Raw genomic sequence first — 26,878 nt, 5'->3', positions numbered from 1 at the left:
ATCCAGTTCTGGTTTGCCCCAACGATAAATCAGTTGTGCAAATGCCTCCGGATGGAGTTCCCACTCTCCCGGATGAAAAGTCTGACGACTTAGAAAATCCGCCTCCCAGTGCTCTACACCTGGGATATGGATAGCTGATAGGTGGCAAGAGTGAATCTCTGCCCAGCAAATTATTTTTGAAACTTCTAACATCTCTAGGGAACTTCTCGTTCCCCCTTGATGGTTGATGTAAGCTACAGTCGTGATGTTGTCCGACTGAAATCTGATGTACCTCAGAGTTGCTAACTGAGGCCAAGCCTGACGAGCCTTGAATATCGCTCTTAGTTCCAGAATATTTAATGGAAGGAGAGACTTCTCCTGAGTCCACAATCCCTGAGCCTTCAGGGAGTTCCAGACTGCACCCCAACCTAGAAGGCTGGCATCTGTCGTAACAATTGTCCAATCTGGCCTGCGAAAGGTCATACCTTTGGACAGATGGACCCGAGATAGCCACCAGAGAAGAGAATCCCTGGTCTCTTGGTCCAGATTCAGTTGAGGGGACAAATCTGTGTAATCCCCGCTCCACTGACTGAGCATGCATAGTTGCAGCGGTCTGAGATGTAAGCGTACAAACGGCACTATGTCCATTGCCGCTACCATTAAGCCGATTACTTCCATACACTGAACCACCGAAGGGCGCGAAATGGAATGATGAACCCGGCAGGAATTTAGAAGCTTTGATAACCTGGACTCCGTCAGGTGAATTTTCATTTCTACAGAATCTATCCTAGAAAGGAAACTCTTGTGAGTGGGGATAGAGAACTCTTTTCCTCGTTCACTTTCCACCCATGCGACCACAGAAATGCCAGTACTACGTCCGTATGAGACTTGGCAATTTGGAAGTTTGACGCCTGTATCAGGATGTCGTCTAAATAAGGGGCTACTGCTATGCCCCGCGGCCTTAGGACCGCCATAAGTGACCCTAGAACCTTTGTAAAGATTCTTGGGGCTGTAGCTAATCCCAAGGGAAGAGCTACAACTGGTAATGCCTGTCTTAAAAGGCAAACCTGAGAAACCGATGATGATCTTTGTGTATCGGAATGTGAAGATAAGTATCCTTCAGATCCACTGTAGTCATATATTGACCCTCCTGGATCAGTGGTAGGATGGTACGAATAGTTTCCATCTTGAACGACGGAACTTTGAGGAATTTGTTTAAGATCTTTAGATCCAAAATTGGTCTGAAGGTTCCCTCTTTTTTGGGAACCACAAACAGATTTGAGTAAAAACCCTGTCCCTGTTCCTCCTTTGGAACTGGATGGATCACTCCCATAACTAGGAGGACTCGTACACAGTGTAAGAATGCCTCTCTCTTTATCTGGTGTGCAGATAATTGTGAAAGGTGAAATCTCCCTATTGGGGGGGAAGCTTTGAAGTCCAGAAGATATCCCTGGGATATAATTTCCAACGCCCAGGGATCCTGAACATCTCTTGCCCACGCCTGGGCAAAGAGTGAAAGTCTGCCCCCTACTAGATCCGTTCCCGGATAGGGGGCCGTTCCTTCATGCTGTCTTAGAGGCAGCAGCAGGCTTTTTTACCTGCTTACCTTTTTTCCAGGTCAGGTTTGGTCTCCAGACCGTCTTGGATTGAGCAAAAGTTCCCTCTTGTTTATTATTAGAGGAAGTTGATGCCGCACCTGCCTTGAAGTTTTGAAAGGCACGAAAATTAGACTGTTTGGCCCTAGATTTGGACCTGTCCTGAGGAAGGGCATGACCTTTTCCTCCAGTGATATCAGCAATAATCTCCTTCAACCAGGCCCGAATAGGGTCTGCCCCTTGAAGGGAATGTTAAGTAGCTTAGATTTTGAAGTCACGTCAGCTGATCATGATCTAAGCCATAGCGCTCTGCGCGCCTGTATAGCAAAACCAGAATTCTTAGCCGTTAGTTTAGTCAAATGAACAATGGCATCAGAATAAAAGAATTGGCTAGCTTAAGTGCTCTAAGTTTGCCAAGTATGTCATCCAATGGAGTCGCTACCTGTAAAGCCTCTTCCAGAGACTCAAACCAGTACGCCGCAGCAGCAGTGACAGGGGCAATACATGCAAGCGGCTGTAGGATAAAACCTTGTTGAATAAATATTTTCTTAAGGTAACCTCTAATTTTTTATATATTGGATCTAAAAAAAAATAAGCACAACTGTCCTCGACAGGGATAGTAGTACGCTTTACTAGAGTAGAAACTGCTCCCTCCACCTTAGGGACTGTCTGCCATAAGTCCCATGTGGTGGCGTCTATTGGAAACATTTTTCTAAAAATAGGAGGGGAAGAGAACGGAACACCTGGTCTATCCCATTCCTTATTAATAATTTCTGTAAACCTTTTAGGTATTTGGAAAAACATCAGTACACACCGGCACTGCAAAGTATTTATCCAGTCTACACAATTTCTCTGGCACTGCAATGATATCACAGTCATTCAGAGCAGCTAAAACCTCCCTAAGCAACACGCGGAGGTGTTCAAGCTTAAATTTAAATGTAGAAATATTAGAATCAGGTATCTTTCCTGAGTCATTAACATCACCCACTGACTGAAGCTCTCTTTCCTCAGCTTCTGCATATTGTGAGGCAGTATCAGACATGGTTCTTAAAGCGTCAGTATGCTCTGAATTTTGTCTCACCCCAGAGCTATCTCGCTTACCTCTAAGTTCAGGTAGTCTGGCTAATACCGCTGACAGTGTATTATCCATGACTGCCGCCATGTCTTGTAAAGTAAACGCTATGGGCGCCCTAGATGTACTTGGCGCCATTTGAGCGTGAGTCCCTTAAGCGGGAGTCAAAGGGTCTGACACGTGGGGAAAGTTAGTCGGCATAACTTCCCCCTCGTCAGATTCCTCTGGTGATACATTTTTTAAAGACAGAAAATGATCTTTATTGCATAAAATGAAATCAGTAAATTTGGTACACATTCTAAGAGGGGGTTCCACCATGGCTTTTAAACATAATAAACAAGGAGTTTCTTCTATGTCAGACATGTTTATACAGAATAGCAATGAGACTAGCAAGCTTGGAAAACACTTTAAATCAAGTTAACAAGCAAATATAAAAAACGGTACTGTGCCTTTAAGAGAATCAGAATTTGTCAGAATTTGAAAAACAGTGAAAAAATGCAGTAAATCAAACAAAATTTTTACAGTGTGTATAATAGGCTAACAGAGCATCGCACCCACTTGCAAATGGATGATTAACCCCTTAGTTCAAAAAACGGATCAAAAAAACGAAATAGACATTTTTTAACAGTCACAACCAACTGCCACAGCAAGCTGTGGCCCTACCTTCCCCAATAAACGACTTTGGAAAGCCTTTGGGCCCTTTAGAGATGTCCTATAGCATTCAGAGGGCCTTTGAGGGAAGCTGGATGTCACAGTTTGTAATTTTAACTGCACCAACTGTAACTTTTATACTACAACAGTGGAAATTGTTTCTAGTCAAAATTTAAGCCAGCCATGTGGAAAAAACTAGGCCCCAATAAAGTTTTATCACCAAAGCATATATAAAAACGATTAAACATGCCAGCAAACGTTTTATATTGCAATATCATAAGGGTATTACCCCTGGGAGTAAGCATGATACCAGTTGTTATTAAATCACTGTACAGGTATACCTCACTTTACAGCGCTTCACTTTACAGCGATTCGCTAATACAGCGCTTTGTGGAGCCGAAGTTCAACCTCCAAGGATTTTGAAACAGTGCTATAATCATCGTGAGATTGCTACAAAAGTGAATGGCACCATTTTGTTATGCTTAGTTCACTCTGTTTATAGCATTGCAGTGCAATCTGTGTCTCAGTGCTATAGTCTGGCAAATTTTACTACAGTAATTGTCACAATTTTACAGGTACAGTATTTATTGAATACTAATTTAATACTTGCTGTGCTAGTGTTAAACTAAACATAGCACTATTGCACCCCTAATATATGTTAGTTCAAACATGTTTTCAGGATTTTAAACACTGAAAAGAAAGCTAAAACTGCCTTGTTTCACTTTAAGGCGGTTTTCACTTTACAGCGGGGCTCCGGTCCCTAACCCGCTGTATGAGCGGGGTATACCTGTATTCAGGCTTAACTTACATTAATCCGGTATCAGCAGCATTTTCTAGTGTTTTCCATCTCTAGAAAAAATTATAACTGCACATACCTGATAGCAGAATAAACTGCACGCCATTCTCTCGCTGAAGTTACCTCATCTGTGTAATCCCCTCAGACATATGTGAGAACAGCAATGGATCTTAGTTACAACCTGCTAAGATCATAGAAACCTCAGGCAGATTCTTCTTCTATTTACTGCCTGAGATAAAATAGCACAACTCCGGTACTATTTAAAAATAACAAACTTTTGATTGAAGAAAATAAACTAGCTATATTTAACCACTCTCTCCTACAACGTCCTTGCTTGTTGAGAGTTGCAAGAGAATGACTGGCTATGACAGTTAGGGGAGGAGCTATATTACAGCTCTGCTGTGGGTGTCCTCTTGCAACTTCCTGTTGGGAATGAGAATATCCCACAAGTAATGGATGATCCGTGGACTGGATACACCTTACAAGAGAAAGAGAATGTTTCAAAATATATTAAAGAGATTTGTTATTTAAAAATAGATGTTCCTGCGCTGTCTAAACCCTTTTTTTTCTTTGGGAGTTGCCCCTATCAGCCAGTCAACAGGACACAGTTGTACAAAATCATGCACTTTCTGTAGGTTTCACCATAATTTTAACCAGCTTTCTTTCACCCCTAGATGCCGTTAGGACGTTCCATGTCATGCTAAAAGAGCTGGGCTTTAATGCTGTAAGGACGGCATGGAACCTCTTAACTTTTGCAGCAACCTGCTCCTGTTCTTGCTAACAATCAAGTGGATCCGACTGGGGGACTTGCCTAGCAACCAGGCAGTCCCCCATGAGCCAATCAGCAACACTCGGAGTCACATGATCGCAGTGACGATCATGTGACATCCTGTCTGCGCATTTTGTTTAGGTTCCAATTGTGGACAGTTGGCTCCATCCTGAAGGGGTTAAACTATATTTTTAATATGTTTAACTGCTGCTCTTTCATATATAGGATAGAAAATAACTATAAACTGATGTCCCTTTAAGTCAATCCCCAGAAAACTTTATTAAATATATGGTATTGTAAGTTCACTTGGAAAATGTGGCTGTTGCACTCTATGGATATTTGGATTATCTCAAGGTATTTGGATTCAATTTCTATCTTAAAAACATAATTTATGCTTACCTGATAAATTTATTTCTCTTGTTAAGTGTATCCAGTCCACGGATCATCCATTACTTATGGGATATTCTCCTTCCCAACAGGAAGTTGCAAGAGGATCACCCACAGCAGAGCTGCTATATAGCTCCTCCCCTCACTGCCATATCCAGTCATTCGACCGAAACAAGACGAGAAAGGAGAAACCATAGGGTGCAGTGGTGACTGTAGTTTAATTAAAATTTAGACCTGCCTTAAAAGGACAGGGCGGGCCGTGGACTGGATACAATACAAGAGAAATAAATTTATCAGGTAAGCATAAATTATGTTTTCTCTTGTTAAGTGTATCCAGTCCACGGATCATCCATTACTTATGGGATACCAATACCAAAGCTAAAGTACACGGATGATGGGAGGGACAAGGCAGGATTAAACGGAAGGAACCACTGCCTGAAGAACCTTTCTCCCAAAAACAGCCTCCGAAGAAGCAAAAGTATCAAATTTGTAAAATTTTGAAAAAGTTTTAAGCGAAGACCAAGTCGCAGCCTTGCAAATCTGTTCAACAAAGGCCTCATTTTTAAAGGCCCAGGTGGAAGCCACAGCTCTAGTAGAATGAGCTGTAATCCTTTCAGGGGGCTGCTGTCCAGCAGTCTCATAGGCTAAGCGAATTATGCTCCGAAGCCAAAAGGAAAGAGAGGTTGCCGAAGCTTTTTGACCTCTCCTCTGTCCAGAGTAAACGACAAACATGGAAGATGTTTGGCGAAAATCTTTAGTAGCTTGTAAGTAAAATTTCAAGGCACGGACTACGTCCAGATTATGTAAGAGACGTTCCTTCTTTGAAGAAGGATTAGGACACAATGATGGAACAACAATCTCTTTATTGATATTCTTGTTATAAACCACCTTAGGTAAAAACCCAGGTTTGGTACGCAGAACTACCTTATCTGCATGAAAAATCAGATAAGGAGCATCACATTGTAAGGCAGATAGCTCAGAGACTCTTAGAGCCGAGGAAATAGCCATCAAAAACAGAACTTTCCAAGATAAAAGTTTAATATCAATGGAATGAAAGGGTTCAAACGGAACTCCTTGAAGAACTTTAAGAACCAAGTTTAAAGGGTTAGAAATCTTTGTAAAATATTAAGAAAATAAGTCATTATTATAATTATATAAACATATGTTATAAAATAAACCTACTTTTTTTACTGAAACGAAGCTTCTAAATATGTTTGCTTTAACTTTTTAATTTCTGTAAAATGAGCATTAAAGACCTCCCATAAAAATAGGCAGGGTTTATGTAAAATTATTTCCGTGCCCCATCCAATAGGGACGTGTTCTGCCCATTACATTTTAATATTCATAGCCAGGCTGGCTGAAGGTGTCACGGTGAATGTTTTGGAACATAAATTATCAGAGCTTCAATGCTAGCCCAGCTTCCCCCAGTCCCACTGTCAGCCGTCAAACACCACAGAGATTCACGGTGACATTTTTATTTCCTGGCTAATCTCAGTGTATTCATGTAACATTGACAAATGTTTTCTGCTACTCCTGAGCCACAGCAATGACAGGGTTAATGGGGATCCTGACAATGTGACCCCTGACCCCCCCCCCCAGTGACAGATTGTGATCCCACTGACCCCTCGGACCCCAGCTACTGAAATCATGTGTGTTATTAATGACAAACAGCTGCATGTCAGCAGTCACTTCCTGCAGTGCTCGAAATCACAAACATTATACAATTACACTACATGCTCCTTAGCACTGCACCTCCTTATATCAGTATCTCCATATATACTATTAGACATTGGTGGGCGTGGCACACCAGAGCGCTCTCAGCGCTGAAGATTCACTGCTGGCTGAAGGTGATTGTTCTATCAAAATAAGAAGTCCAATGTTTTGGAACTTGCATTATCACAGCCTCCATGCTAGCCCAGCTTCCCCCAGCTGTCAAACATTGCAGAGATTCACAGAGCTAGCTGGCTCCCCTCAGCATTACTCTCAGCCTCAAACCTTCAAAAGTGACTCCGGACTTCATATAGAAAAAAAAAACTCTTTCTTATGGCTTTTATGTTATAATAAAGTTTTTCACTTGAGTCACTTTTGTGGGTTTGAGGCTGAGAGTAATGCTGAGGGGAGCCGGCTAGCTCCGTGAATCTCTGCGGTGTTTGACGGCGGGGCTGGGGGAAGCTGGGCTAGATTGGAGGCTGTGATAATTGTAAGTTCCAAAACATTGGACTTCTTATTTTGATAGTTAGAACAATCACCTTCAGCCAGCAGTGAATCTTCAGCGCTGAGAGCGCTCTGGTGTGCCACGCCCACCAATGTCTAATAGTATATATGGAGATACTGATAACACACATGATTTCAGTAGCTGGGGTCTGAGGGGTCTCTTCAGCGCTGAGAGCTGTCTACCCTGCTTTTTGATGACGTGCCACAGAAGAACTGAGGGGAACCAAAATGCGCATGCGTTACTCAGAAAATATGTTATATGCGCATGCGGGCCACCATGATGTTTCTACCTAGGTAGAACATATTTATATGGTATGCAGAATGAGGAAAAACTGGGTTTGGCGAAATATGGCATTTGTTTTAGAAATAACAAGAAAAGGACAGGAAACTTTTAATAGGTACTTATTGTAAATATGTATAATACTTAATGATGTTTTATAAAAAAAAAAATATATTTTTTGAGTTTACTATCCCTTTAAGCTCCACGGGGGAGCAACAGTTTTAAACACAGGCTTAATTCTAACCAAAGCCTGACAAAATGCCTGGACGTCTGGAACCTCTGCCAGACGCTTGTGCAAAAGAATAGACAGAGCAGAAATCTGTCCTTTTAAAGAACTAGCTGATAATCCTTTGTCCAAACCCTCTTGGAGAAAGGACAATATCCTAGGAATCCTAACCTTACTCCATGAGTAATTCTTGGATTCACACAAATAAAGATATTTACGCCATATCTTATGGTAGATTTTCCTGGTGACAGGCTTTCGTGCCTGTATTAAGGTATCAATGACTGACTCTGAGAAGCCACGCCTTGATAGAATCAAGCGTTCAATCTCCAAGCAGTCAGTCTCAGAGAAATTAGATTTGGATGATTGAAAGGACCTTGTATTAGAAGGTCCTGCCTCAGAGGCAGAGTCCATGGTGGAAAGGATGACATGTCCACTAGGTCTGCATACCAGGTCCTGCGTGGCCACGCAGGCGCTATCAGAATCACTGATGCTCTCTCCTGCTTGATTTTGGCAATCAGTCGAGGGAGCAGAGGAAACGGTGGAAACACATAAGCCAGGTTGAAGAACCAAGGAGCTGCTAGAGCATCTATCAGCGTCGCTCCCAGGTCCCTGGACCTGGATCCGTAACAAGAAAGCTTGGCGTTCTGGCGAGACGCCATGAGTTCCAGTTCTGGTTTGCCCCAACGATGGATCAGTTGAGCAAACACCTCCGGATGGAGTTCCCACTCCCCCGGATGAAAAGTCTGACGACTTAGAAAATCCGCCTCCCAGTTCTCTACACCTGGGATGTGGATCGCTGACAGATGGCAAGAGTGAGACTCTGCCCAGCGAATTATCTTTGAGACTTCTAACATCGTTAGGGAACTCCTGGTTCCCCCTTGATGGTTGATGTAAGCCACAGTCGTGATGTTGTCCGACTGAAATCTGATGAACCTCAGGGTTGCTAACTGAGGCCAAGCTAGAAGAGCATTGAATATTGCTCTTAACTCCAGAATATTTATTGGGAGGAGTTTCTCCTCCTAAGTCCACGATCCCTGAGCCTTCAGGGAGTTCCAGACTGCGCCCCAACCTAGAAGGCTGGCATCTGATGTTACAATCGTCCAATCTGGCCTGCGAAAGGTCATACCCTTGGACAGATGGACCCGAGATAGCCACCAGAGAAGAGAATCTCTGGTCTCTTGATCCAGATTTAGTAGAGGGGACAAATCTGAGTAATCCCCATTCCACTGATTTAGCATGCATAATTGCAGCGGTCTGAGATGCAGGCGCGCAAATGGCACTATGTCCATTGCCGCTACCATTAAGCCGATTACTTCCATGCACTGAGCCACTGACGGACGTGGAATGGAATGAAGGACACGGCAAGCATTTAGAAGTTTTGATAACCTGGACTCCGTCAGGTAAATTTTCATCTCTACAGAATCTATAAGAGTCCCTAGGAAGGTGACTCTTGTGAGTGGGGATAGAGAACTCTTTTCCACGTTCACTTTCCACCCATGCGACCTCAGAAATGCCAGAACTATCTCTGTATGAGACTTGGCAATTTGAAAGCTTGACGCCTGTATCAGGATGTCGTCTAGATACGGAGCCACCGCTATGCCTCGCGGTCTTAGAACCGCCAGAAGTGAGCCCAGAACCTTTGTAAAGATTCTCGGGGCTGTGGCCAACCCGAAGGGAAGAGCTACAAATTGGTAATGCCTGTCTAGAAAGGCAAACCTTAGGAACTGATGATGATCTTTGTGAATCGGTATGTGAAGGTAGGCATCCTTTAAGTCTACTGTGGTCATGTACTGACCCTCTTGGATCATGGGTAGGATGGTCTGAATAGTTTCCATTTTGAATGATGGAACTCTGAGGAATTTGTTTAAGATCTTTAGATCCAAGATTGGTCTGAAGGTTCCCTCTTTCTTGGGAACCACAAACAGATTTGAATAAAACCCCTGTCCGCGGAACTGGATGGATCACTCCCATTACTAGGAGGTCTTGCACACAGCTTAGGAATGCCTCTTTCTTTATCTGGTTTGCTGATAACCTTGAAAGATGAAATCTCCCTTGTGGAGGAGAAGCTTTGAAGTCCAGAAGATATCCCTGAGATATGATCTCCAACGCCCAGGGATCCTGAACATCTCTTGCCCACGCCTGGGCGAAGAGAGAAAGTCTGCCCCCCACTAGATCCGTTTCAGGATAGGGGGCCGTTCCTTCATGCTGTCTTGGGGGCAGCAGCAGGTTTTCTGGCCTGCTTGCCCTTGTTCCAGGACTGGTTAGGTTTCCAGGCCTGTCTGGAATGAGCAACAGTTCCCTCTTGTTTTGAAGCGGAGGAAGTTGATGCTGCACCTGCCTTGAAATTTCGAAAGGCACGAAAATTAGACTGTTTGGCCTTTGATTTGGCCCTGTCCTGAGGAAGGGTATGACCCTTGCCTCCAGTAATGTCAGCAATAATTTCCTTCAAGCCAGGCCCGAATAAGGTCTGCCCCTTGAAAGGAATGTTGAGTAACTTAAACTTTGAAGTCGCGTCAGCTGACCAGGATTTAAGCCATAGCGCCCTACGCGCCTGGATGGCGAATCCGGAATTCTTAGCCGTTAGTTTAGTCAAATGAACAATGGCATCAGAAACAAATGAGTTAGCTAGCTTAAGCGTTCTAAGCTTGTCAATAATTTCCTCCAATGGAGCTGTATGGATGGCCTCTTCCAGGGCCTCAAACCAGAATGCCGCCGCAGCAGTGACAGGCGCAATGCATGCAAGGGGCTGCAAAATAAAACCTTGTTGAATAAACATTTTCTTAAGGTAACCTTCCAATTTTTTATCCATTGGATCTGAAAAAGCACAACTGTCCTCAACCGGGATAGTGGTATGCTTTGCTAAAGTAGAAACTGCTCCCTCCACCTTAGGGACCGTCTGCCATAAGTCCCGTGTAGTGGCGTCTATTGGAAACATTTTTCTAAATATAGGAGGTGGGGAAAAGGGCACACCGGGTCTATCCCACTCCTTGCTAAAAATTTCTGTAAGCCTTTTAGGTATAGGAAAAACGTCAGTACACACCGGCACCGCATAGTATCTATCCAGCCTACACAATTTCTCTGGAATTGCAACTGTGTTACAGTCATTCAGAGCAGCTAATACCTCCCCAAGCAATACACGGAGGTTCTCAAGCTTAAATTTAAAATTAGAAATCTCTGAATCAGGTTTCCCCGAGTCAGAGATGTCACCCACAGAATGAAGCTCTCCGTCCTCATGTTCTGCATACTGTGACGCAGTATCAGACATGGCTCTTACAGCATCTACGCGCTCTGTATCTCTCCTAACCCCAGAGCTATCGCGCTTGCCTCTGAATTCAGGTAATCTAGATAATACCTCTGACAGGGTATTATTCATGATTGCAGCCATGTCCTGCAAGGTAATCGCTATGGGCGTCCCTGATGTAATTGGCGCCATATTAGCGTGCGTCCCCTGAGCGGGAGGCGAAGGGTCTGACACGTGGGGAGAGTTAGTCGGCATAACTTCCCCCTCGACAGAACCCTCTGGTGATAATTCTTTTATAGATAAAGACTGATCTTTACTGTTTAAGGTGAAATCAATACATTTAGTACACATTCTCCTATGGGGCTCCACCATGGCTTTCAAACATAATGAACAAGTAGGATCCTCTGTATCAGACATGTTTAAACAGACTAGCAATGAGACTAGCAAGCTTGGAAAACACTTAAAACAAGTTTACAAGCAATATAAAAAACGTTACTGCACCTTTAAGAAACACAAATTTTGTCCAAATTTGAAATAACCGTGAAAAAAGGCAGTTACACTAACAACATTTTTACAGTGTATGTAACAAGTTAGCAGAGAATTGCACCCACTTGCAAATGGATGATTAACCCCTTAATACCAAACACGGAATAACAAATGACAAAAACGTTTTTTAAACAGTCACAACAACTGCCACAGCTCTACTGTGGCTTTTTACCTCCCTCAATACGACTTTTGAAGCCTTTTGAGCCCTTCAGAGAAGTCCTGGAACATGCAGGAAGAAGCTGGATGTCTGTGTCTGTAATTTTTGCTGCGCAAAAAAAAACACTAAAATAGGCCCCTCCCACTCATATTACAACAGTGGAAAGCCTCAAGGAACTGTTTCTAGGCAAAATTCAAGCTAGCCATGTGGAAAAAACTAGGCCCCAATAAGTTTTATCACCAAACATATATAAAAAACGATTAAACATGCCAGCAAACGTTTTAAAATAAACTTTTATAAGAGTATGTATCTTTATTAATAAGCCTGATACCAGTCGCTATCACTGCATTTAAGGCTTTACTTACATTACTTCGGTATCAGCAGCATTTTCTAGCAAATTCCATCCCTAGAAAAATATTTTAACTGCACATACCTTATTGCAGGAAGACCTGCACGCTATTCCCCCTCTGAAGTTACCTCACTCCTCAGAATATGTGAGAACAGCAAAGGATCTTAGTAACTTCTGCTAAGATCATAGAAAATGCAGGCAGATTCTTCTTCCAAATACTGCCTGAGATAAACAGTACACTCCGGTACCATTTAAAAATAAACTTTTGATTGAAGAAATAAACTAAGTATAAAACACCACAGTCTTCTTACGACCTCCATCTTAGTTGAGAGTTGCAAGAGAATGACTGGATATGGCAGTGAGGGGAGGAGCTATATAGCAGCTCTGCTGTGGGTGATCCTCTTGCAACTTCCTGTTGGGAAGGAGAATATCCCATAAGTAATGGATGATCCGTGGACTGGATACACTTAACAAGAGAAATGGAGTTTTGTGTAAAGTAGGAAAATCTGTTACACAAAACAAAGCAAAATTATTTTTTTTTCATTTATTTAAATAAAATCAAAACAGAAATGTCTGTACTTACCTTATACTTTAGCTCTAAACAGCTTAATGTATCAGGGGCAGTGGCAGTGAATACTTCTGGAAGGTACTTCAGTGCAAATGAGAGATTGGAAGCAAGATTAGAGTCCCCGTGCAAACTGTACTGCAGAGATTTGTTCAATATGGAATTGAGTACCAGCGGATTTAATAACTCAGTAGGTGCCTGCCCTGATCCAAGCTTGAAAAAGAAAATAGAAGTGCTTTTTAGTTCCTTTGTCCTACTTATCATTGGTCAACAGAGTGCAACCTTATGAGCAGAGATAAAATAGTGCCAAGAGTCACTAATTATGTTTTACATGACAAGACTGGACTGTGAGTCTATTACAAACAATGAAATCTCTGAAAAATACACCATTTACTATATAATGTATACAGCATATAAATAAATGGATTTTAAAAAATGATTCCAATTTTAATACAGAATAAACTTTTCTTGACAGATCTGTCAAGAAAGGTCTACAATATAGCTGTGGGAGTTGTTCTATAGGTCATGTAGAATCAATCAGTATAGCAAACATTTTCTGCACTTTCAAGGGCCACTAAACATTAAATACATTTTATGCACCTCCCTCTAATCATGGGTGCAGCTTTTATGGAACGTAGGTTACACTGCAGGTATCTGAAGGAGATTTACTGTACATGTGCAAACACATCAGCACTAGACTGTAGTGAGACAGATTTCAACATGGCAACACCCATGACTAGAGGAAGTAGCGAATAACATCAATAGAATGCTTATAGAATCTATTTAGTGTTTAAAGGGACAGTCTAGTCAAAAATAAACTTTCATGATTCATATAGGGCATGTCATTTTAAACAAACTTTCCAATTTACTTTGATCATCAAAACATAAATTATACTTACCTGATAATTTCATTTTCATCTGTGGGAGGAGAGTCCCCTGCTTCATTCATTTCTTGTGGGAATTAAGAACCTGGCAACCAGGAGGAGGCAAAGACACCCCAGCCAAAAGCTTAAATACCTCCCCCACTCCCATCATCCCTCAGTCATTCTGCCAAGGGAACAGTAAGAGAAATATCAGGGTATAAATGGTGCCAGAAGAACAATATTAAATTTAGGTCCGCCCCTGGAGAAACAGACAGGAGCAGTGGACTCTCCTCCCACAGATGGAAATGAAATTATCAGGTAAGCATAAATTATGTTTTCCATCATAATGGGAGGAGAGTCCACTGCTTCATTCATTACTTGTGGGAACAAATACCCAAGCTCTAGAGTACACTGAATGAAGAAAACAGGAGGGTAAAAGGAGGCGGACCCTATACTGAGGGCACCACAGCCTGCAGAAACTTTCTCCCAAAAGCAGCTTCTACCGAAGCAAAAACATCAAATATGTAAAATGTTGTAAAAGAATGAAAGAGGACCAAGTAGCCGCCTTACAAATCTGCTCCATAGAAGCCTCATTCTTCAAGGCCTAAGAAGAGGACAAAGCTCTAGTTGAATGAGCCCTAATCCTCAGAGGAGGCTTATGCCCCGCCGTCTCAATGCGAAACTGAGAACACATCAGCCAAAAGATAAGGAAGTCGAAGAGGCCCTCTGACCCCCACGCTTCCCGGAAAGAGAACAAACAGAAAAATAAGTTTGTCTAAATTCCTACATGGCCTGAAGATAGGACTTCGAGGCACAGACCACATCCAGATTTATGTTGAAAGGAACCACAATCTCTTGATTGGTGTTGTGAATCGACACAACCTTAGGAAGAAAACCTAACTTGGTTTGTAGAACAACCTTATCAGCATGAAAAGCCAGATAAGGAGGGACGCATTGCAAGGCAGTAATCAATAGCCCACAGAAAAGGAACCTTCCAAGACATAGTTAAATGTCTATGTCATGCATAGGCTCCAACGGAGCCCGTGCAAAACCTAAAGAACAAGATTCAAACTCCATGGAGGAACAATAGATCTAAACACAGGTCTGATCCTAGCAGAGCCTTAACAAGGGACTGCACATCAGGAAGCTCAGCGAACCTCTTGTGCAGTAACACAGACAGGGCCGAAATCTGACCCCTCAGCGGACTAGTAGAAAAGCCCTTCTCCAGTTCATCCTGGAGAACAGAATAAGTAGGTCCTCCACACCATATGATAGATGCGACGAGCAACTAGCTACGAGCTTGAATGAGAGTAAAAATAACACTCTCAAACAACCTTCTCTTGGCTAGGACTAAGCGTTCAATCAGCCTTAGAGATCTAGACATAGATGAACAAAAAGACCTTGGTCAGCAGATTCCTGCGACAAGGTAACTTCCACGGAGGATATAACGACATCCCCACTAGTCCGCGAACCATATCCTTCACGGCCAAGACGTAGCAATCAGTATCACTGACGCCTGCTTGATTCGAGCCACTAAACTAGGAAGTAGTGGTAACGGCCGTAAAAGATAAAATTAGACTGAACCTCCAAGGCACCGCTAATGCATCTGTTAGCTCCACCTGAGGATCGATGTACCTCGACCCATATCTGGATAACTAGGTAATGAGATGTGATAAGATCTTCCTCTTGCAAATCTCTGCAAACACTCAGGATGGAGAGACCAATCCCCCGGATTAAAATATTGTCTGCTGAGGAAATCCACTTCCCAGTTGTCCACACCCAGAATGTGGATCGCTGACAGCGAACAAATGTGGGTGTCCGCCCACTCCAGAATCCGAGATACTTCCCTCATAGCTAGGAAGCTTCTCATTCCACCCTTATGGTTGATGTAAGCCACTGAGGATATATTGTCTGATTGGAAACTGATAAACTGGGACGAACCCAGCAGAGGCCAAGCCTTCAGGGCATTGTATATTGCCCGAAAATCCAAAATGCGATCGGGAAGGAGCTTTTCCTCCTGAGTCCATAGGCCCTTCCAGACAGACTCGCAACCGTAGTCACAATCACCCAGAATGGTCTTGAGACGGACATCCCTTGGGACAAGTGATCAGGACAAAAACCCCAGAGATCGATTCTCTCGATCTGTTGTCCAGAGAAATCTGTTGAGACAGATCAGAATGATCACCGTTCCACTGCTTCAGCATGCGCAGTTGCAACAGTCTGAGGTGAAACCTGGCAAGGAAATTATGTCCATGCTGGACACCATGAGACCAATCACCTCCATACACCGAGCCACAGATGGCCTTAAGGAGGTCTGGAGGACAAGACATGTTGAAGCTAGCCTGCAATGTCTCTGGTCTGTTAGAAAAATTCTCATGTCTATGGAGACTATTATAGTACCCGGGAATTCCACCCTGGTACTCAATACAAGAAAACTCTCTCTAGATTTATCTTCCATCCATGAGATCGAAGAAGACAGAGGAGAAATTCAGAATGGTCCACTCTCCGAAAAAACTTCTTAGAGAATGCCCCGTTGGCCAAATCAACCCCGGGTCAACTACTTGGAAGGCAGTTATGCTCCCCACTATACCAGCTAGACCAAACAGAAGATCAATAAACTGGAAGTGCTGGTCCAGGAACGCAAACCCTAGGAACTGGAAGTGGTCCTTGAGGATTGGTACGTGAAGGGAGCATCCTTCAGATCTATTGTGGTCATGAACTGCCCTTCTCGAACGAGGGGAAGAATGGACCTATTGTCTCCCTCTTGAACGAGGGGACATTTAAAAACTTGTTTAAGCATATCAGGTTCAAATCGGACGGTAAGTTCCCTCCTTCTTTGGAACCACGAAAAGGTTTTAATAGTATCCCAAACCTCTCACTGCGATAGGCACCGGGACAATAACTCCTAAGAGAACAGATCCCGTACGCACCCAAGAAAGGCTGAACTGCCCTTGGGTGGCAGAGACTTGAAACCTATCTTGTGACCCTGAGCTATGACTTTCAGGACCCATGGATCCTGCACGTCCCTGAACCAAGCGACTGAAAAGAGCGACAGTTTGCCCCCTACACGATCCAGAAGAGGACCGAGGACCGCCCGTTCATGCCGACTTAGACTCGGCGGGCTTCTTGCTCTGTTTGGATTTATTCCAGGACTGAGCCAACGTCCAAGAGCTCTTGGTTTGCTCAGGCTTAGCGGAGGACTGCTGACATGGCCTTTATCAAAACGAAAAGAACGAAAATTGTCCTTAGACTCGTTCATATTCTCTTGCGGTAGAAGGGCACCCTTGCCCCCTGTGACCGTGGAGATAATTGAGTCCAGGCCTGGACCAAACAAAATCATTCCCTTAAAGGGGAGCGAAAGAAGTCTAGACTTAGAAGTCATATTCGCAGACCATGACTTAAGCCAGAGCCCGACAGGCCTGAACAGAAAAGGCTGAAGCCTTAGCATTTAGGCGAATAATCTGCCTAATAGCATCACAGATAAAAGAATTAGCAACCCTAAAGGCTGTAAATCTTTCCTGAGTAACGTCGAGGGGACCTCTCCACCCCGATCAATCCTATAAGGAGTCACACCAGAAGGTAGTTTCTCCAGCAACCGCGGCAACGGTCGCCTCCGGTTGAAACAAATATCCCGTATGTTGAAACAACATAATTTATGCTTACCTGATAAATTTATTTCTCTTGTAGTGTATCCAGTCCACGGATCATCCATCACTTATGGAATATATTCTCCTTCCCAACAGGAAGCTGCAAGAGTCCACCCACAGCAAAGCTGCTATATAGCTCCTCCCCTAACTGCCATATTCAGTCATTCGACCGAAAACATGCAGAGAAAGGAAAAACCATAGGGTGCAGTGGTGACTGTAGTTCAAATGAAAAAATTACCTGCCTTAAAGTGACAGGGCGGGCCGTGGACTGGATACACTACAAGAGAAATAAATTTATCAGGTAAGCATAAATTATGTTTTCTCTTGTTAAGTGTATCCAGTCCACGGATCATCCATCACTTATGGAATACCAATACCAAAGCTAAAGTACACGGATGATGGGAGGGACAAGGCAGGTACTTAAACGGAAGTTACCACTGCCTGTAAAAAACCCTTTCTCCCAAAAATAGCCTCCGAAGAAGCAAGGTATTAAATTTGTTAAATTTGAAAAGTATGAAGCGCAGACCAAGACTCCGTCTTGTAAATCTGTTCAACAGAAGCCACATTTAAAAAAGGCCCAAGTGAAAACCACAGCTCTAGTAGAATGAGCTGTAATCCCTTCAGGAGGCTGCTGTCCAGCAGTCTCATAAGCTAAATGAATTATGCTTTTTAACCAAAAAGACAGAGAGGCTGCTGAAGTCTTTTGACCTCTCCTCTGTCCAGAATAGACAACAAACAAGGTGAACGTTTGATGAAAACTGTAGTAGCTTGTAAGCAAAACTTTAAAGCACAAACCACGTCCAATATTGTGTAATAGACGTTCCTTCTTTGAGGAAGGATTAGGATACAAGCATGGAACAACTATCTCTTGAGTGATGTACTTGTTAGATACCACCTTAGGAAAAAACCCAGGTTGGTACGCAGGACTACCTTATCCGTACGAAGGACCAGATAAGGAGAATCACATTGTAACACAGATAACTTGGAGACTCTACGAGTCGAGGAATTAGCTACCCAAAAGGAACTTTCCAAGATAAAGATTGATATCTATGGAACAAAAAAGGTTCAAACGGAACTTCTTGAAGAACCTTAAGAATCAGGTTTAAGCTCCATGGCGGAGCAACAGTTTTAAACACAGGCTTGGATCTAACCAAAGCCTGACCAAATGCCTAAACGTCTAGAATACCTGCCAGACGCTTGTGCAAAAAAAATAGACAGAGTAAAAATCTGTCCCCTTTTAAGGAATTAGCTGACAACCCTTTTCTCAAAAACATCTTGGAGAAAAGATAATATCCTGGGAATCCAGACTTTACTCCATGAGTAACCCTTGGATTCATAACAATCAGATATTTACACCATATCTATGTTCAATTTTCCTAGAGACAGGCTTTCATGTCTGTATTAAGGTATCAATGACTGACTCGGAGAAGCCATGCTTTGATAACATCAAGCGTTCAGTCTCCAGGCAGTCCATCTCAGATTGATTCTATTTAGATGGTTGAAAGGACCCTGAGGTAGAGGGACCTGTCTCAGAAGCAGAGACCGTGATGGAAAGGATGACATGTCCACCAGATCTGCATACCAGGTCCTGCGTGGCTACGCAGGCGCTGTCAAAAACACCAAAGCCCTCTCCTGCTTGGTCTTGACCTCCGGAGGAAATCCCACTCCCCCGGAAGAAAAGTCTGACGACTTAGAAAATCCACCTCCCAGTTCTCAACACCTGGGATATGGATAGCTGATAGACAAGAGTGAGTCTCTGTCCAGTGAATTATTGTAAGACTTCTAACATCGCTAGGGAACTTCTGTTCCCCCTTGATGGCTGATGTAAGCCACAGTCGTGCATATTGTCCGACTGAGTATGATGTACCTCAGAGTTGCTAACTGAGGCCAAGTCTGAAGAGCATGGAATATCACTCCCAGTTCCAGAATATTTATTAGAAGGAGGGTCTCCTCCTAAGTCCACTATCCCTGAGCCTTCAGGGAGTTCCAGACTGCATCCCAACCTAAAAGGCTGGCATCTATTGTAACAATTGTCCCATCTGACCTGCGGAAGGTCATACCCTTGGACAGATGGACCCGACATAGTCACCAGAGAAGAGAATCTCTGGTCTCTTGGTCCAGGTTTAACAGGGGGACAAATCTGTGTAATCCCCGTTCCTCTGACTGAGCATGCATAGTTGCAGCGGTCTGAAATGTAGACGTGCAAACGGTACTATGTCCCTTGCCGCTACCATTAAGCCGATTTCATTCATGTACTGAGCCACCAAAGGGCGCGCATGGGATGAAAAAACACGGCAGAAATTTAGAAACTTTGACAACCTGGACTCCGTCAGGTAAATTTTCATTTCTACAGAATCTATCAGAGTCCCTAGGAGGGAAACCCTTGAGATTGGGGATAGAGAACTCTTTCCTTGTTCACTTTCCACCCATGTGATCTCAGAAATGCCAGTACTACGTCCGTATGAGACTGGGCAATTTGGATGTTTGACGCCTGTATCAGGATGTCGTCTAAATAAGGGGCCACTTCTATGCCCCGCGGTCTAAGGACCGCCAAAGCGACCCCAGAACCTCCATAAAGATTCTTGGGGCTGTAGATATCCCAAAGGAAAGAGCTACAAACTGGTAATGCCTGTCTAGAAAGGCAAACCTGAAAAACGATGGTGATCTTTATGCATCACAATGTGAGGATAAGCATCCTTCAAATCCATTGTAGTCCTCTATTGACTCTCCTGGATCATAGTTAAGATGGTACGAATAGTTTCCATCTTAAATGACGGAATTCTGAGGAATTTGCTTAAGATCTTTAGATCCAAAATAGGTCTGAAGGTTCCCTCTCCTTGGGAACCACAAACAGATTTGAGTAAAAACTCTGTCCCTGTTCCTCTCTTGGAACTGGATGGATCTCGTACACAATGTAAGAATGCCTCCTTCTTTATCTGGTTTGCAGATAATTGTGAAAGGCGAAATCTCCCCTTTTTTGGGGGGGAAATCTTTGAAATCCAGAAGATATCTCTGGGATATAAATTCCAATGCCTAGGGATCCTGGGCATCTCTTGCCCACGCCTGGGCGAAGAATGAAAGTCTGCCCCCTATAGGATCCGTTACCGGATAGGGGTCCGTTCCTTCATGCTGCCTTAGAGGCAGCAGCAGGCTCCTTGGCCTGCTTATCTTTGTTCCAGGTCCGATTGTCTCCAGACCGCCTTGGACTGAGCAAAAATTCCCTCTTGTTTTGCCTTAGAGGAAGAGGATGCCACACCTGCCCTGAAGTTAAGGTACGAAAATTAGACTTTTTTTTTTTTTTTTTTGCCCTTGATTTAGACCTATCCTGAGGAAGGGCATGACCTTTTCCTCCAGTGATATAAGCAATAATCTCCTTCAAACCAGGCCCGAATAGGGTCTGCCCCTTGAAGGGAAGTTAAGTAGCTTATTTATTAAAGTCACGACAGCTGACCATGATATAAGCCATAGCGCTCTGCGCGCCAGTATAGTAAAAAACAGAATTCTTAGCCGTTAGTCTAGTCAAATGAACAAGGCATCAGAAAACAAAGGAATTGGCTAGCATAAGCTTGTCAAATATATTCATCCAATGGAGTCGCTTAACTGTAAAGCCTCATCAAGAGACTCAACCCAGAACGCCGCAGCAGCAGTGACAGAAGCAATGTATGCAAGGGGCTGCAGGATAAAACCCTGTTGAATAAACATTTTTTATCCATTGGATCTAAAAAGCACAACTGTCCTCGTCAGAGGTAGTGGTACGCTTAGCTAGAGTAGAAACTCTTCTCTCCACCTTAGGAACTGTCTGCCAGAAGTACCGTGTGGTGGTAACTATTAGAAAACATTCTTCTAAAAAATAGGAGGGGAAGAGAACGGCACACCTGGTCTATCCCATTCCTTATTAAAAAAATTTTAGTAAACCTCTTTAAGTATTGGAAAAACATCAGTACACACCGGCACTGCATATTATTTATCCAGTCTACACAATTTCTCTGGCCCTGCGATTGTACACATTCATTCAGAGCAGCCAAAGCCTCCCTGAGCAACAAGTGGAGGTTCTCAAGCATAAATTTTAAATGTAGAAATATCAGAATCAGGTTAAATCATCTTCCCTGAGTCAAAAAAAATCACCCACAGACTAAGCATATTGTGAGGTAGTATCATACATGGTTCTTAAAGCGTCTGTATGCTCTGTATCTACCCCCAGAGCTAACTGCTTTCCTTTAATTTCAGGTAGTCTGACTAATACTGCTGCCAGAATATTATTCACCACCTTTGCCATGTCTTGTAAAATAAACGCTATGGGCGCCCTTGATGTACTTGGCGCCATTTGAGCGTGAGTCCCTGAAGCGGGAGTCGAAGGGTCTGACACGTGGGGAGAGTTAGTCGGCATAACTTTCCCCTCGACAGAATCCCCTGGTAAAAGAAACGCTATGGGTGCCCTTGATGTACTTGGCGCCATTTGAGCGTGAGTCCCTAAAGCGGGAGTCAAAAGGTCTGACACGTGGGGAGAGTTAGTCGGCATAACTACCCCCACGACAGAATCCTTTGGTGATAATGTTTTTAAAGACAAAAAATGATCTTTATTGTTTAACATGAAATCAGTACATCTGGTACACATTCTAAGATGGGGTTCCACCATGGCTTTAAAACATAATGAACACAGAGCTTCCTCTATGTCAGACATGTTAGAACAGACTAATAATGAGACTAGTAAGCTTGGAAAACACTTTAAATCAAGTTAACAAGCAAATATATAAAACGTTACTGTGCCTTTAAGAGAAACAAATTTTGTCAAAATTTGAAAAACAGTGAAAAAAAGGCAGTAAAACAAACGGAATTTTTACAGTACATGTAATAAGGTAACAGAGCATTGCACCCACTTGCAAATGGATGATTAACCCCTTAATGCAAAAAACAGATAAAAAAAAAACAAAAAAAAAACGACATAGACGTTTTTAAAAACAGACACAACAAACTGCCACAGCCAACAGTGGGAAGCTTCAGTTAACTGTTTCTATGCAAAATTTAAGCCAGCCATGTGGAAAAAACTTAGGCCCCAATAAGTTTTATCACCAAACATATGTTAAAAAAACGATTAAACATGCCAGCAAACGTTTTAAAACACATTTTTACAAGAGTATGTATCTCTATTAATAAGCCTGATACCAGTCGCTTTTACTGCATTTAAGGCTATACCAACATTACAGTGTTATCACCAATGTACGTTAAAAAAACGATTAAACATGCCAGCAAACGTTTTAAAACACATTTTTATAAGAGTATGTATCTCTATTAATAAGCCTGATACCAGTCGCTATCGCTGCATTTAAGGCTTTACTTACATTACTTCGGTATCAGCAGTATTTTCTTAGTCAATTCCATTCCTAGAAAAATATTTTACTGCACATACCTTATCTGCAGGAAAACCTGCACGCCATTCCCCCTCTGAAGTACCTCACTCCTCAGAATGTGTGAGAACAGCAAATGGATCTTAGTTACGTCTGCTAAGATCATAGAAAAAACGCAGGCAGATTCTTCTTCCAAATACTGCCTGAGATAAACAGCACACTCCGGTGCCATTTAAAAATAACAAACTTTTGATTGAAGAATAAACTAAGTAGAAAGCACCACAGACTCTCACGACCTCCTATCTATGTTGAGGCTTGCAAGAGAATGACTGAATATGGCAGTTAGGGGAGGAGCTATATAGCAGCTTTGCTGTGGGTGGACTCTTGCAGCTTCCTGTTGGGAAGGAGAATATATTCCATAAGTGATGGATGATCCGTGGACTGGATACACTTAACAAGAGAAAACTGTCTTAACAGAGTTTCCATCCTTTATCCATGGGCTCTTAAAACGAAGAGCTATCCTCAACCGGGATAGTAATATGTTTAGCAAGGATGAAGATAGCGCCATCCCTTTTAAGGACTGAACCTCACAACTCCATTGAGAGTCCAGGGTCGGGAACGATTTGTTAAAGGGAGAAGAGATGAACAATCCTGTCCCATTCATTCTTAATATGTTCGCCATCTAACAGGAGCAGGGAAGGATAAGGTACCACCCCATCCTCAAACCCTATCAGTTAAATAAAATAAAGGAGTGCAATACTTAACCTTGCGCTTGCGCTTAGCAGGGCGAGGTAAAGCATTAAAGGCAGCAGACACCACCGTCTGAGCTGCACAGTAACGTCTGGTGAAAAATGGCCCCCTCCAGATGGAGGATCAGCAATGCTACGGGAAACTGCATGTGTAGAGAGATAGGCATGTAGGGTACGCACCTCACTGGACGACGACTCCTCAGAGGTGGACGGCTCAGTGGTATCAAACATGTTTGATATTAACACATTATGAAGGCATATGGAACATAATTGAGGGGGCGGTAAGGCCACCTCACATTATAAACAGGAATTACTCTTTAGGAATAGAGGGCGTGACCTCTAAGTAACAGAATCCTCCATCGCTAGTGCAATAACCGGAGAACTATAAAAATAAAACATTTTATTTTAAAAAAACTGTACCTTTATATCCCAATGGCTGTGGGACTCACCACCTTCCATGACCCAGACAGTACAGAGTGTTAGGACTCCTCTCTGATAAAGACACCCGGTCAGGAAAGAAGGAAGAATCATATGGTGCACAATGCAGGACCGTCACTGCTATGAGAAAAAGTGTGCCAAGCTTGTAAGCTGCATGACTTCCAAAGTGAAAGTGAAACCTGTATATTCCATAACAGCCTATGAGCCCATAACATCTCACACATAAAAGCAACATAAAATCAAATAAACATATAAGATTATTCCCCCCTGTTCAATAATCCCCCTCAGGAGATATTAACCCTTGATTCTATACAGATAAAATGAGTTACACTGTGAGCCCGTCTTCTAGCGTTATCATACATGTATAAAAAATAAAACAATATTACCAGAATCTATGCCGTGGAACAGGAACACAGCCTTTCAAGTGTGACAGGTTAGTAGCATCGCTCCTGACATGGACTTGAAAGCAGAAAGCTGGCAGCGAAACTCGTCAACGTTGATTGCTTAAGGAGCTGTCAATATGAGTCGGGATGGTTTTGCAGAAGAACTCCCCCTGCATCTCTGGACTCTAACTTTCACCCATGCTCTCACTGAGAGGCTGACAGGACTACTTAAAACTCCAGTCCCATTGCGAATAAGAGATTACTACGAATCTTCCGACACTTCTCTGCCAACCTCCTGTGATGAAAGGCAAAGAATGACTGGGGGATGAGGGGAGTGGGGGAGGTATTTAAGCCTTTGGCTGCCAGGTTCTTAATTCCCACAAGTAATGAATGAAGCAGTGGACTCTCCTCCCATTAAGATGGAAATGTGCTTTGTTCTCTTGGTATTCTTAGTTGAAAGCTAAACCTAGGTAGGCTCATATGATAATTTCTAAAAGGTAAAACGTATATTAATATAACTGTGTTAGTTATGCAAAACTGGGGAATGGGTAATAAAGGCATTATCTATATTTTAAACGATAACAATTCTGGTGTAGACTGTCCCTTTAATTTCAACATTAAAGGAATATTGATCCCAATTTTTTTCTTTCATGATTCAGATAGAGCTTGGAATTTGAATCAACTTTAATTTACTCCTATTATCAATTTTTCTTCGTTCTCTTGGTATTTTTATTTGAAAAAGCAGGACTGTAAGCTTACGAGCTGGCCCATTTTTGGTTCAGCACCCTGGATAGCGCTTGCTGATTGAAGGCTGCAATACTTTTCCATTTGACTTCTTTTATATAATTTTCTTCATTCTCTTGGTGCCCTTTGATGAAAAGCATATATTGATAGGCTCAGGACCTGGAAGCTAGCTGCTGTTTGGTGGCTGCACATATATAACTCTTGTGATTGGCTTATCAATGTGTTCAGCTAGTTCCCAGTAGTGCATTGCTGCTCCTTCAAGAAAGGATGCAAAGAGAATAAAGCAAAATTGATAATAGAAGTAAATTAGAAAAAAATGTTTACAATAGCATGTTTTATCTAAATCATGAAAGAAACATTTTGGGTTTCATGTTCCTTTAAATTGCTGTTCTTTCATATGTAATTGTTTTGCCCACTATGTCCATTTAACTTTCATAGATCACAATCTACATATTTCTACATCATAAAGATCAGATAGATGTAACAAAACAGTAAAATTAACTGATGTACCTTTTCAAACAGCAGGTCACTTAGTGATTGTGCAAACTCCCCATCTTCCATCAGAAGAAAATGCCTTATTGCTTCAAAATGTTTTTCCATTTTCAGTTCCACAAAGTAGTAATCCACAATTGCTTTATTTACAAGGGAAACACTAAAAAAAAAATAAAAAAAAAATATGATAACGTTAGCAACAGATAAATGAGGAAAACACAAAAATATGTTTCCAATGTAATACAAAATGTCAGATGAATCATTCAAAAGTAATAAGTCACAGAGTAAATATTTCATAGCCATTTCACAAAAGGAGAGAATATTTTTGACTTGATCTTCCCTATATATATATATATATATATATATATATATATATATATATATATATATATATATATATATATATATATATATATATATATATATATATATATATATTAAAAGACAAAGCATCCAGTATAGACTCCTACCACACACTGCGTTGGGTAAATGTCACTTTTTACGTTGCTATACAGTTCCAAGATGATCACTTCACTTGGTACTCACAAGATAAATAAATATACAACTGTGTATGTCTATTGTGGGTTACAACTCACTACTACTTGGATAAATGCCACTTCCATTTCCTAGTATATCCAGTTTCGGAGCACTTACTCAGTTCAGGCGGCCCCTATGGGAGAACACTTTGTCAGTGGCCCCCAGATACTTTACCCATTGCTGAGGACCATATGATAGCTTATCTCAAAAATCTCAATCTTATATACTTAAAACGTTGAATTAAAAAAGGAAAACTGAGGAATCTCATTTTAAGTTTGAGTAGTTTTTTTTTTTTTTTATAGTCTATAATTTTATGTTCAGTTAAAGGGATACGGAACACAAAAAAATTATTTTGTGATTCAGACAGAGCAAACCATTTTAAAAAGTTTCCAATTTACTTCTATTATCAAATTTGTTTTGCTCAGCATGTTTCTGATTATTTAACCCATTTGCTACCAGGAATTTCAGAGACAAACTTCCCCAAAGTACCAGAATTTTTTTTATCATTTTGCTATCACTTCATTTAATCCCTTAAGCCAACATGACGTATATATACGTTGTGTGGTACTTCGCTTATTTTACCACACAACGTATATATACGTTGGAGCTGCAGTAAGCTCCAGCAGTCTTGGCTATTAAGTTACAGCCAAGACCTGGAGTTTCTGAGCTCCAGGCATCTGTCCGCATATGGAACCGGAGCATAAGCAGTCCTCCAGTTCCATATAAATGCAGATGCCAGATCGTTACAGCTGGTGCTGCCGGGAGAGAATCTGAGAGGCAGGTGGACGGTCCAGCAGCGGAGGGGGGAGGGAGGAAGTGGGATGGCCCTACACTGCATAGAAAAATAAAGGGA

The 26,878-nt window shown here is 42.3% G+C and overlaps 1 protein-coding gene across 1 annotated transcript in view; it reads right to left on the bottom strand.

The window, feature by feature from the left end:
- Positions 1-26,878, bottom strand: part of TUBGCP6 (tubulin gamma complex associated protein 6) — a 379,035-nt gene that overhangs the window by 134,197 nt on the left and 217,960 nt on the right. Inside the window, exons 21-22 of the mRNA XM_053716637.1 lie at positions 25,507-25,648; positions 12,846-13,040 (exon numbers count right to left, since the gene is read on the bottom strand). Of these exons, the coding sequence (XP_053572612.1) occupies positions 12,846-13,040; positions 25,507-25,648 (337 nt within the window). The remainder of the gene's footprint in view (positions 1-12,845; positions 13,041-25,506; positions 25,649-26,878) is intronic.

The sequence above is a fragment of the Bombina bombina genome, chromosome 6 (assembly GCF_027579735.1).
Source record: "Bombina bombina isolate aBomBom1 chromosome 6, aBomBom1.pri, whole genome shotgun sequence".
NCBI lineage: Eukaryota > Metazoa > Chordata > Amphibia > Anura > Bombinatoridae > Bombina > Bombina bombina.
The sequence above is the reverse complement of the archived record's forward strand: the minus strand, read 5'-3'. Positions and strand labels throughout refer to the sequence as shown.